The 14,225-nt window shown below is 45.2% G+C and overlaps 1 protein-coding gene across 1 annotated transcript in view; it reads left to right on the top strand.

Annotated features, from left to right (window-relative positions):
- The window catches only part of LOC126235011 (uncharacterized), a 473,551-nt gene that overhangs the window by 423,896 nt on the left and 35,430 nt on the right, over positions 1–14,225 (top strand). The window contains exons 30-31 of the mRNA XM_049943746.1: positions 63–256; positions 11,795–11,983. Coding sequence (XP_049799703.1) covers positions 63–256; positions 11,795–11,983 — 383 coding nt within the window. The remainder of the gene's footprint in view (positions 1–62; positions 257–11,794; positions 11,984–14,225) is intronic.

Below are 14,225 nucleotides of genomic sequence, written 5' to 3'. Positions count from 1 at the left end.
GCGCCTCCAGTTCCCTTGCCTGTCTTTATGTCTGTCTGTGTGACGCGGCTCGTGTGCGGCAGGCTCCGAGACGCTGAAGCTGGGCGTGGCCCGCACGGCCAACGTGCTGACGCCGGTGCTGCGGGAGCCCGGCGCGGGCAAGGCGCTCTACTCGGGCTTCCTGTGGCGGCTGGGCGGCGCGGGCGGCACCACCTGGGTGCGACGCTGGTTCTCCCTCAAGCGCGACAACTGCCTCTACTACTACAAGACTGACGCGGTGAGTACACCACGCCAGGGCCGGTCGTAAGGCTCAGGCCGTGAAACTTAGTGGTGGTGTTAGCTCCCTCTCTACATATTCATGCCTCAAGACGACACATCTTTCCCAAAGATGGATGACTTGGCAGAGGCATTGGTTGTAGGAGCCTGTATTTTGGATGTTCTCCCTCGGAAGTCATCTCGTCGCCATTCTGAAAATGGCTGCCACGCATTGGTTGCTCGATCTGGGGAAGAGGTCGTGCCCTGTCAGGACAGTGCGGGATGAGAGGCAGTAAACGATACCTCAGTGAGTCCATCCGGTACAAAATGACCTGGGCACGCTGTCGTGGAGCAAAAGCGGTAACTCTGTCAGGGCTGTTCGAGTAGTGTGCTCCTGTGGCGGTTTGCCTTTTACGACCTTCATTAGCAACGCACGATTGTAGTCCGCCGGCCGAAGTGGCCGTGCGGTTACAGGCGCTGCAGTCTGGAACCGCAAGACCGCTACGGTCGCAGGTTCGAATCCTGCCTCGGGCATGGATGTTTGTGATGTCCTTAGGTTAGTTCGGTTTAACTAGTTCTAAGTTCTAGGGGACTAATGACCTCAGCAGTTGAGTCCAATAGTGCTCAGAGCCATTTGAACCAATTTTTTATTGTAGTCCCCAACAACACGTTGCCTGAAGATGGTTGGGTCTTCGCCTTTGCCATACCATATGCTTCCGCAACTTATTTTCCTTCTTTCTCCAGGGATCATAGTCACAAACCCAGCCCTCGTCGATGGTGATTAGGCGACTAAATAAATCATATAAATTCGGCTGACACAGCTGCAACATTTGCGCTGTTGCCTCGGTTCGTCCTAAATTTTGAATAGGTTCAAAAATGGCTCTGAGCACTATCGGACTTAACATCTATGGTCATCAGTCCCCTAGAACTTAGAACTACTTAAACCTAACTAACCTAAGGACATCACACACCTCCATGCCCGAGGCAGGATTCGAACCTGCGACCGTAGCAGTGGCGCGGCTCCGGACTGAGCGCCTAGAACCGCTAGACCACCGCGGCCGGCTTTGAATAGGTGCGACGAGTTATCGAACACAGCCTACCGCGACCTTTGTTATGTTCATATCGTCGTGCGAGCTTTTGAAAACTTGCACATGACTTATTTTCACTGTCGCCTCAAGACCAGCTTTGGTCTTCGAGCTCCATAGCTTTTTCTTCTCTTGTAATTCCCTGATCTTCAGTGCCACTTAGTTCCTTGTGATTTGACCAAACTAGGAACGTCTTTGCTACATCTACATCTAGGTGATTACTCTGCTATTCACAATTAAGTGCCTGGCAGAGGGTTCAATGAACCACCTTCAAGCTGTCTCTCTACCGTTCCACTCCCGAACGGCGCGCGGGAAAAACGGGCACTTAAATTTTTCGGTACGTGCCCTGATTTCTCTTATTTTATCGTAATGATCATTTCTCCATAAATAGCTGGGTACCAGCAGAATGTACTCGCAGTCGGATGAGAAAAATGGTGATTGAAATTTCATGGGAAGATCCCGTCGCAATGAAAAACGCTTTTGTGTTAATGTTTGCCACTCCAATTCACGTATCATGTCTATGGCACTATCTCCCCTATTTCACGATAGTACAAAACGAGCCGCGCTTCATTGAACTTTTTTAAATATCATCCGTCAGTCCCACTTGATACGGATTCCACACCGCACAGCAATACTCCAGAATAGGGCAGACAAGTGTTGTGTAAGAAGTCTCTTTAGTAGATCTGTTGCACCTTCTAAGTGTTCTGCCAATTAATCGCAGTCTTTGGTTTGCTCTACCTACAACATTATCAATGTGATCGTTACAATTTAGGTTATTTGTAATTGTAATCCCTCAGATTTGTGTGACTTATAGCGTAATCAAAGTTTAGCGGATTTCTTGTAGTACTCATGTAAACACACTTTTCTTTAGCCAGGGTCAATTTCCACTTTTCGCACCACACAGATATGTTATCTTAATCATTTTGCAATTCGTTTTCGTCATCTGATGACCTTACAAGACGGTAAATGACAGCATCATCTGCAAATAATCTAAGAGGGTTACTCAGATTGCCTCCTATGTCGTTAATATAGATCAAGAACAATAGAGGGCCTATAACACTTCCTTGGCGAACGCCGGATATTACTTCTGTTTTACTCGATGACTTTCCGTCTATTACTACGAACTGTGACCTTCCTCACAGGAAATCACAAATCCAGTCGGACAGCTAAGACATATTCCATAGGCACACAGTTTGGTTAGAAGCCGTTTGTGAGGAACGGTGTCAAAAGCCTTCTGAAAATCTAAAAATATGGAGTCAATTTTACATCCCTGTCGATAGCACTCATTAATTCATAAGTATAAAGAGCTAGTTGTGTTGCGCAAAAACGATATTTTCTGAATCCATGCTACGCGTCAACAAATCGTTTTCCTCGAGGTACCACCTAATCAAAGTCTCATATGACGGTGCGTTATCGCCGTATACTTCCTCCAACTCCGTATTGATTGTTAAAGCGTTGTTCTCCTTCAAATATGGAAAACGAATTACCCAGCGATAGTGCTCTTCTTCAGTGGGCAGTGCCATTTTGTTTGGGTCATCGAACGACGTGCTACGACACCCTATTTCGATGTGTAGGATGACTACACATGTATACCTATAAATCAAAGAAGAATTAATCAAGTACCTTTATTTTTCGAGGCTATACTTAAAACCTTATGAATTTCCTAGTATATGTGTGCCGTCGCAATGCTACACCTAAGAATCAAAAAGTATGTTTTGTTAGTAATGCTGATTACATGACATATTTTCTTTATTTATTACATTATTTCGTATCTATCTATAGTATCTATGTTGCTGACGATAGCGCGCAAAGGAACATCCTTTTTTTTTTTTTTTTTTTTTTGCACCATTGGTAACCCACAGAGCCTTGGGGGGTGCAGCAGCTCGAGGTCGGAGTTTCTTGACGATTTCCTTCGGCAGGCACATAGGCGCTCCAATGTACCAGCTAGCCAAATATTTAACGGCGGAATCAAGCCCTCACGTCGGGAAATGTCAGCATCACATCAGGAATTCTGTACATTTCATCCAACGGCTGCAGGAGCTGCGCCTCCGTGACCAGGACCCCATGGTGAGCTTCGATGTGGTCTCGCTTTTCACCAAAGTACCGCTTGATGACACTCTTAATTTGATTAGGGAGAAATTCAACCCGACAATGACTAATCTTTTCGAATTTGTCCTCACATCAACATTCTTTCTCTTCGATGGAAACTATTACGAACAAACGGATGGTGTTGCCATCGTGTGTCCCCTGTCACCAGTGGTAGCAAACTTGTTTATGGAGGACTTCGAAGAGAATGGACTGGAAACTGCAGCCCTGAAGCCTATGTGCTTTTACAGATACGTTGATGACACATTTGTGATATGGCCACATGGAAGAGAAAAACTTCAAGAGTTTCTCCAACATCTGAATTCTCTGCATCCTAACATCAAATTCACCATGGAGGTGGAAGAGAATGGTGAACTCTCGTTTCTGGACGTCCTAGTCAAGCGCAAAGCGGATAGCTCCTTGGGACACAGTGTATACAGGAAAGAAACCCACACTGATCTGTCTCTACACTACCAGCTGTCATCATCCTTCACAGCGTGAGGGTGTACTGCGAACACTGGTACACAGGGCCCGCGCAATACCGGGTGAGGAAAGCCTACAAGGAGAACTTAACCACCTTAAGGACGTTTTCAAGAAGAACGGATACAACGAGAGTCAAATTCGACGTGCTTTCAGGCAGAATGCACAATCCCAGCAGAGAGAGAACGAAGTGGACGAGAAGACATGGCGTACCTGCCTTACACCGGCAAAGTATCCAACAAAATCGGCAGAATTCTCGCTCGGTGTAATATCAAATGTGTCTTGCGCCCACCTCCGAAAACGCGTGCCCTGCTAGGTACAGTAAAAGATCACCTGAGGCTACGCAAACCGGCTGTTTACCGTATTCCGTGTAAATGTGGTAAGGCATACATCGGGCAAACTGTACTGACAACCGAAGAAAGATGCCAGGAACATAGAAGGCACACTGAACTGAAGCTGCCTACAAAATCTGCGGTTGCGGAACATTACATGGATACTGGAGATGCTAGGGAGTACGCTAAAACGGAAGTTTTACGACAGGCCTCGACTTTTTGGGACTGTGTTCTGAAGGAGACGACTGAAATACGCGTAGCTGATGGGCTGATCAACAGAGACGGCGGGTTCAACCTCAGCAAAGCCTGGGACCCAGCACTCAGCCAACTAAAAGCACAGCGCCGACCCAGAGCGACGTCCGCGCCCGATGAAGGCCACAGGTCATCTGATGGTCCACAGTTCGCATCCAGCAACCACCAGACCGCCCCTCCTCACCACCACTCCACGCAGCGCCGCGTGCGGCATGACGCGGGGGAAGGGGTGGGGAGCGATCAGAGTATAAAGGGGAAGAGATTGAGCGGAGACGCTCAGTCTGTAGGTATCACCTGAAGATGACGGCAAGGAACGCTGTCGAAATATCGTGGTTTGGAAACGACTGCACCCGGCTGGAGACCCGAGAACAGTACAAACAGATATTGGTAGTCTTCATCCCCGCTCCAGTTCCATAACGATCGGAAATCGGACACATGTTCATGGGACTTTGTCAGTTTAATTTGACATGTGGGATCACCTCACAATTTATGTGACATTCCGTCTGAATCACCCTGTATGCTTCATACAAGTTTGAGACTTCATAAGGTATCTGGAACTATGTAGTTTCATATGATTAAACTATTTTTGTGATGCCAAAATATATGTCATAACGGCCATACATTAAGTGCCATCTGGAAAACTCCTTTCCTTAGGGTTTTAGGGAGTACATTTTAATCAGTTCCCACTTACATCTCACAACATTAAGACAGACAACCCACTATGTATTTATGTATATTGGATATGTTCATTTTTGCTATTTGTTGATCCATAAGATATTGTATGTCATATATTTCGTTATGTGTTATTTGCATTCACTTGGCATGGTGTATTGACCAGATGTCATGATATATTTCTCATGTATATGCATTTTACTGTAGATCCTTTAAAAATGGAATAACGCCGAACATGTAAGGTATAACAAAGGCGCCGACCGGGGTGGCCGAGCGGTTTTAGGCGCTACAGTCTGGAACCGCGCGACCGCTACGGTCGCAGGTTCGAATCCTGACTCGTGCATGGATGTGTGTGATGTCATAAGGTTAGTTAGGTTTAAGTATTTCTAAGATCTAGGTGACTGATGACCTCAGAAGTTAAGTCCCATAGTGCTCAGGGCCATTTGAACCATTTTTTGTAACAAAAGCAATAAAAACTATACATGAAACGTATTCGCAGTTGGAATATGGACAGCCATCAGGTGTATAATGGAATGACGACAGTGTGAATGTGCGCAGGAACGGGAATAGAAACCGGATTTAATACTTATCGCGAGCGTTTGCCTTGCCATCTGGTTATCCGAACACGACTCACTGCCAGATACAAACTTCCATATGTCGTCAACCATGTGTCTACAACCTGTATTGTATTGTATTGTATGCTAACCAGGGACCTAGAAACGACGGAGAGGCTCCGTCCCCGCCGCAGCCGCAGTGGTCCGCAACCCCACGACGACTACCGCAGTCCACTTCACCCCTCCGCCGCCCCAAACCGAACCCCACGGTTATTGTGCGGCTGGGACACCGGCGGACCCCCCCCCCAGGGAAAGTCTCACACCAGACGAGTGAAACCCCTATGTTTGCGTGGTGGTGTACGCGTACGTGGAGAAATTGTTTGCGCAGCAATCGCCGACATAGTGTAACTGGGGCGGAATAAGGGGAACCAGCCCGCATTCGCCGAGGCAGATGGAAAACCGCCAAAAACCCATCCACAGACTGGCCGGTTCACCGGACCTCGACACAAATCCGCCGGGCGGATTCGTGCCGCGGACCAGGTGCTACTTCCCGCCCGGAAAGCCGTGCGTTAGACCGTACGCGCAACCGGGCGGGCTGTCTACAACCTGTACTCGTACATCCGTTGTGTATATATCCGTACAGGGGAGAAATTTTACTTGAAAATCGCTTGCCCAGTGTCTGCGGATGAATACCATGTTGCACTGCCTGCGTTATTCCTAATTACGTGCATGCATGCCCGAAGGGACATTGCATCGAAATTCGGAATAACAGAGGCACTGTAATATTGTAATAAAAACTACGGTCCAAGACAAAAAGTGTTACTATAGCGTCTGACTTACTGGGTTAACCCATTAAATTAAAATTGTCGGTATTAATGACTAGATTATGACAGCATTTTTAGTTCTTAAATTCGGCCAATAACTGTATGAAATCGCGAAAATCGAACTTTTGTTGCCCGACAGTTAGCCGTTTAGTGATACATATAATTCACCGGATTATTTCTATTTCCTTTCTTGTGTACTTCTGTGATCTGCGTAAGTTTCTGTTTTTTAGGTACGAATGTTTTGTCTAGGGAGCGAATGAATATGATTGCTAAAAATGGAGCTGTTTCGTCAGCGTACGGTACATCTACATCTTTAAGTACATGGATAGTTTGCAAATCACATTTAATTGCCTGGCAGAGGGTTGATCGACGCACCTTCACAATTCTCTTTTATTGCAATCTCTTAAAACGCGCGTAAAGAATGAACACCTATATCTTCCCGTATGAGCTCTGATTTCCCTTGATCGTGGTGATCGTTTCTGCCTATGTAGGTCGGTGTCAACAAAATATTTTCGCATTCGGAGGAGAAAGTTGGTGATTGGAATTTCGTGAGAAGATTCCGTCGCAACGAAAAACGCCTTTCTTTCAATGATGTCCAGCCAAAATCCTGTATCATTTCTGTGACACTCTCTCCCATATTTCGCGATAATACAAAACGTGCTGCCCTTCTTTGAACTTTTTCGATGTACTCCGTCAGTCTTACCTGGTAAGGATCCCACACCGCGCAGCAGTATGCTAAAAGAAGAACAAGCGTAGTGTAGGCAGTCTCCTTAGTAAAAAATGGCTCTGAGCACTATGGGACTTAACATCTGAGGTCATCAGTCCCCTAGAACTTAGAACTACTTAAACCTAACCAACCTAAGGACATCACAACTATCCACGCCCGAGTCAGGATTCGAACCTGCGACCGTAGTGGTCGCGCGGTTCCAGACTGTAGCGCCTAGAACCGCTCGGCCACAGCGGCCGGCAGTCTCGTTAGTAGGTCTGTTACATTTTCTCAGTGTCCTGCCAATAAAACGCAGTCTTTGGTTAGCCTTCCCCACGACGTTTTCTATGTGTTCCTTTCAATTTGAGTTGTTCGTAATTGTAATACCTAGGTATTTAGTTGAACTTACGGCTTTTAGATTAGAATGATTTATCGATTTACCGAATTCCTTTTAGGACTCCTGTGGAGACTTCACACGTTTCCTTATTTAGGGTCAAGTGCCTATTTTCGCACCATTCAGATATCTTTTCTAAATCGTTCTGCAATTTGTTTTGATCTTCTGATGACTTTATTAATCGATAAACGACAGCGTCATCTGCAAACAACCGAAGACGGCTGCTCAGATTCTCTCCCAAATCGTTTATATAGATAAGAAATAGCAAAGGGCCTATACGACTACCTTGGGGAACGCCAGAAATCACTGCTGTTTTACTCGATGACTTTCTGTCATTTACTACGAACTATGACCTCTCCGACAGGAAATCACAAATCCAGTCACATAACTGAGACAATATTCCGTAAGCACGCAGTTTCACTACGAGCCGCTTGTGTGGTACAGTGTCAAAAGCCTTCCGGAAATCCAGAAATACGGAATCGATCTGAAATCCCTTGTCAATAGCTCTCAACACTTCATAATTCGGAGTAACACAGGCGCTGTAATATCGTAATAAAAACTACGATCGAAGACAAAAAAGTATTACAATAGCATCTGACTTACAGGTTAAACCTTTAAACTAAGATTTTCGCTCTTAATGAATAGATTATGACAGCATTTTCAGTTCATAAATTCGGCCAATAACTGTATGAAATTCCGAAAATCGAATTTTTGTTGCCCGACAGTTGCCCGTTTAGTGATACATGTAATTCAACGGATTATTTCTGTTTCCTTTCTTGTGTACTTGTGTGGCCTGCGTAAGTTCCTATTCTTTAGGTACGAATGTTTTGTCTAGGATAGCGAATGAATATGATTGCTAAAAATGGAGCTGTTTCGTCAGCATACGGTACATCTACATCTACATGTACATGGATAGTCTGCGAATCACGTTTAATTGCCTGGCAGAGGGTTCATCGAACCACCTTCACAATTTTCTATTATTCCAATCTCGTGTAGCGTGCGGAAAAAAGGAACACTTACATCTTTCCGTACGAGCTCTGATTCCCTTATTTTATCGTGGTCATCATTTCTGCCTGTGTAGGTCGGTGTCAACAAAATATTTTCGCATTCGGAGGAGAAAGTTGGTGATTGGCATTTCGTGAGAAGATTCCGTCGCAACGAAAAACGCCTTTTTTTTAATTGATGTCCAGCCCAAATCCTGTATCATTTCTGTGACACTCTCTTCCATATTTCGCGATAATACAAAACGTGCTGCCTTTCTTTGAACTCTCTCGATGTACTCCGTCAGTCCCATCTGGTAAGGATCCCACACCGCGCAGCAGTATTCTAAAAGAGGACGTACAAGCGTAGTGTAGGCAGTCTCCTTAGTAGGGCTGTTACATTTTCTAAGTGTCCCGCCAATAAAACGTAGTCTTTGGTTAGCCTTCCATACAACATTTTCTGTGTGTTCCTTCCAATTTAAGTTGATCGTAATTGTAATACCTAGGTATTTAGTTGAACTTACGGCTTTTAGATTAGACTGATTTATCGTGTAACCGAAGTTTAACGAATCCCTTTTAGCTCTCATGTGGATGACCTCACACTTTTCGTTATTTAGGGTCAACTGCCACTTTTCGCACCATTCAGATATCTTTTCTAAATCGTTTTGCAATTTGTTTTGATGTTCTGATGACTTTATTAGTCGATAAACGACAGCGTCATCTGCAAACAACCGAAGACGGCTGCTCAGATTCCCTCCCAAATCGTTTATATAGATAAGGAACAGGAAAGGGCCTATAACACTACCGTGAAGAAGGCCAGAAATCACTTCTGTTTTACTCGATGACTTTCCGTCTTTTACTACGAATTGTGACCTCTCCGACAGGAAATCACAAATCCAGTCAAATAACTGAGACGATATTCCATAAGCATGCAATTTCACTACGAGCCGCTTGTGTGGTACAATGTCAAAAGCCTCCCGGAAATCCAGAAATACGGAATCGATCTGAAATCCCTTGTCAATTGCACTCAACACTTCATAATTCGGAATAACACAGGCACTGTAATATCGTAGTAAAAACTACGGTCCAGGACAAAAAGTGTTACTATAGCATCTGACTCACTGGGTGAAACCTTTCAACTAAGATTTTCGCTCTTAATCAATAGATTATGACAGCATGTTCAGTTCATAAATACGGGCAATAACTGTGTGAAATCGCGAAAATCGAATTTTTGTTGCTCGACAGTTACCCGTTTAGTGATACATATAATTCAACGGATTATTTCTGTTTACTTTCTTGTGTACTTGTGTGGTCTGCGTAAGTTTCTATTCTTTAGGTGCGAATGTTTTGTCTGGCGAGCCAATGAATACGGTTGCTAAAAATGGAGCTGTTTCGTCAGCATACGGTACATCTACGTCTGCATCTACATGGATACTCTGCAAATCACATTTAATTGCCTGGCAGAGGGTTCATCGAACCACCTTCACAATTTTCTATTTTTCCAATGTCGTATAGCGTGCGGAAAGAACGAACACCTATATCTTTCCGTACGAGCTCTGATTCCCTTATTTGATCGTGGTGATCGTTTCTGCCTATGTAGGTCTGTATCAACAAAATATTTTCGCATTCGGAGGAGAAAGTTGGTGATTGGAATTTCGTGAGAAGATTCCGTCGCAACGAAAAACGCTTTTTTTTTTTTTTAATGATGTCCAGCCCAAATCCTGTATCATTTCTGTGACACTCTCTCCCATATTTCGCGATAACACAAAACGTGCTGCCCTTCTTTGAACTTTTTCGATGTACTCCGTCAGTCCTATTTGGTAAGGATCCCACACCGTGCAGCAGTATTCTAAAAGAAGAACAAGCGTGGTATTGGCAGTCTCCTTAGTAAAAAATGGCTCTGAGCACTATGGGACTTAACATCTGAGGTCATCAGTCCCCTAGAACTTAGAACTACTTAAACCTAACCAACCTAAGGACATCACAACCATCCATGCCCGAGTCAGGATTCGAACCTGCGACCGTAGTGGTCGCGCGGTTCCAGACTGTAGCGCCTAGAAACACTCGGCCACAGCGGCCGGCAGTCTCGTTAGTAGGTCTGTTACATTTTCTCAGTGTCCTGCCAATAAAACGCAGTCTTTGGTTAGCCTTCCCCACAACGTTTTCTATGTGTTCCTTCCAATTTGAGTTGTTCGTAATTGTAATACCTAGGTATTTAGTTGAATTTACGGCTTTTAGATTAGAATGATTTATCGATTTACCGAATTCCTTTTAGGACTCCTGTGGAGACTTCACACTTTTCGTTATTTAGGGTCAACTGCCACTTTTCGCACCATTCAGATATCTTTTCTAAATCGTTTTGCAATTTGTTTTGATGTTCTGATGACTTTATTAGTCGATAAACGACAGCGTCATCTGCAAACAAACGAAGACGGCTGCTCAGATTCTCTCCCAAATCGTTTATATAGATAAGAAATAGCAAAGGGCCTATACGACTACCTTGGGGAACGCCAGAAATCCCTTCTGTTTTACTCGATGACTTTCTGTCATTTACTACGAACTGTGACCTCTCGGACAGGAAATCACAAATCCAGTCACATAACTGAGACGATATTCCATAAGCATGCAATTTCACTACGAGCCGCTTGTGTGGTACAATGTCAAAAGCCTCCCGGAAATCCAGAAATACGGAATCGATCTGAAATCCCTTGTCAATTGCACTCAACACTTCATAATTCGGAATAACACAGGCACTGTAATATCGTAGTAAAAACTACGGTCGAAGACTATAGCATCTGAGTTACTGGGTTAAACCTTTAAACTAAGATTTTCGCTCTTATTAAGTAGATTATGACAGCATTTTCAGTTCTTAAATTCGGCCAATTAGGCCTACTGTATGAAATTGCGAAAATGGTATTTTTGTTGCCCGGCAGTTAGCCGTTTAGTGATACATATAATTCAACGGATTATTTCTGTTCCCTTTCTTGTGTACTTGTGTGATCTGCGTAAGTTTCTATTCTTTAGGTACCAATGTTTTGTCTAGGATAGCGAATGAATGTGATTGCTGAAAATGGAGCTGTTTCGTCAGCATGCGGCTCTTTGAAGTGGTGCAGTGGATTTGCTCGCTATGCTTGCTACGTGCTGAGCTCGAGCCCCGCCTCGGCCCTTACGGACGCCGTGGCCTTGTTTTCCTCAGGAGAGCCTGCCGCTGGGCGCGCTCATGCTGCACCGGTACGCGGCGTCGCGGTGCGAGGCGGCCGGCCGGCAGCACTGCCTGCAGCTGGCGCGCAAGGCCGGCCTGGGGCTCACGCTCGCCGCAGACTCGGAGGAGGCGCTCACGCGCTGGCTCGCCGTCCTCTCGCACGCCATCGAGCGCAACAACCACGTGAGTAGCCGGCCCGCACTCCAACTACAACCACTGTGCATGTCACTAAGTAGCCTAAACCCGTCACACATTCTATATCTACATCTACATCTACATCCATACTCCGCAATCCACCTGACGGTGTGTGGCGGAGGGTACCTTGAGTACCTCTATCGGTTCTCCCTTCTATTCCAGTCTCGTATTGTTCGTGGAAAGAAGGATTGTCGGTATCCCTCTGTGTGGGCTCTAATCTCTCTGATTTTATCCTCACGGTCTCTTCGCGACATATACGTAGGAGGGAGCAATATACTGCTTGACTACTCGGTGAAGGTATGTTCTCGAAACTTCAACAAAAGCTCGTACCGAGCTACTGAGCGTCTCTCCTGCAGAGTCTTCCACTGGAGTTTTATCTATCATCTCCGTAACGCTTTCGCGATTACTAAATGACCCTGCAACGAAGCGCCTGCTCTCCGTTGGATCTTCTCTATCAAAAATGGCCCTGAGCACTATGGGACTCAACTGCTGTGGTCATAAGTCCCCTAGAACTTAGAACTACTTAAACCTAACTAACCTAAGGACAGCACACAACACCCAGCCATCACGAGGCAGAGAAAATCCCTGACCCCGCCGGGAATCGAACCCGGGAACCCGGGCGTGGGAAGCGAGAACGCTACCGCACGACCACGAGATGCGGGCGATCTTCTCTATCTCTTCTATCAACCCAATCTGGTACGGATCCCACACTCCTGAGCAGTATTCAAGCAGAGGGCGAACAAGCGTACTGTAACCTACTTCCTTTGTTTTCGGATTGCATTTCCTTAGGATTCTTCCAATGAATCTCAGTCTGGCATCTGCTTTACCGATGATCAACTTTATATGATGATTCCATTTTCTACTTGTAACATAGTTATGTACCATACTAAAGTAATCAGAAGAGAAAAGTGAAATGCAAATACAAAACAGTAATTGCTTCCGAAACAGGGACTAGGCAACAACCAAGTAACAACGCCAGGAATTGAAGCCGGGTCTCCTCCTTATTAGGCAGGTGCACTAGCCACTAAGCCACCATGGCAAAGCGGTTCACCAAACTGCACGGATTACCCAGCCACGCCTCCCTCCTCGATCCAGTCTCACTGCCTCCCCAATCTACCGGGTGATCAAAAAGTCAGTATAAATTTGAAAACTAAATAAATCACTAAATAATGTAGATAGAGAGGTTCAAATTGACATACATGCTTCGAATGACATGGGGTTTTATTAGAAACAAAAAAATTCAAACGTTCAAAAAATATCCGACAGATGGCGCTTCATCTGATCAGAATAGCAACAATTAGCATAACAACTTAAGACAAAGCAAAGATCATGTTCTTTACAGCAAATGCTCAATATGGCCACCATCATTTCTCAACAATAGCTGTAGTCGAGGAATAATGTTGTGAACTGCACTGTAAAGCATGTCGGGAGTTATGGTGAGGCATTGGCGTCGGATGTTGTCTTTCAAAAAATGGTTCAAATGGCTCTGATCACTATGGGACTCAACTGCTGTGGTCATTAGTCCCCTAGAACTTAGAACTATTTAAACCTAACTAACCTAAGGACATCACAAACATCCATGCCCGAGGCAGGATTCGAACCTGCGACCGTAACAGTCGCAGATGTTGTCTTTCAGCATCCCTAGAGACGTCGGTCGATCTCGATACACTTGCAACTTCAGGTAACCCCAAAGCCAATAATCGCACGGACTGAGGTTTGGGGACCTGGGAGGCCAAGCATGACGAAAGTGGCGGCTGAGCACACGATCATCACCAAACGACGCGCGCAAGACGTCTTTCACGCGTCTAGCAATATGGGGTGGAGCGCCATCTTGCATAAACATCGCACGTTCCGGCAGTTTATCAGCCAGGCTGGCGATGATGCGATTCTGTAACATATCGGCACACCTCTCACCCCTCACGGTACCAGTTTTGCTGTCCAGCGCCATCAGTCGGACTTTTTGTGAACTTTGTTTTTTTTTGTTCTAATAAAACCCCATGCCATTCCAAGCATGTGTGTCAATTTTTACCTCTCTATCTACATTATTCCGTGGTTTATCAGGTTTTCAAATTTATACTGACTTTTTGATCACCCTGTACTTTCAATTCCCCCTTTCACACGAACGGAATTGCTGAGGCTCTTCGTGTTCTGGAACAGCACCTCAGCTCCCTTGGTACAAATTTTCACTCGCCGCTTCAGTCTACATACATAAAAAAGATCATTTCTTTAC

Source organism: Schistocerca nitens, chromosome 2 (assembly GCF_023898315.1).
Source record: "Schistocerca nitens isolate TAMUIC-IGC-003100 chromosome 2, iqSchNite1.1, whole genome shotgun sequence".
Lineage (NCBI taxonomy): Eukaryota > Metazoa > Arthropoda > Insecta > Orthoptera > Acrididae > Schistocerca > Schistocerca nitens.
The sequence above is the reverse complement of the archived record's forward strand: the minus strand, read 5'-3'. Positions and strand labels throughout refer to the sequence as shown.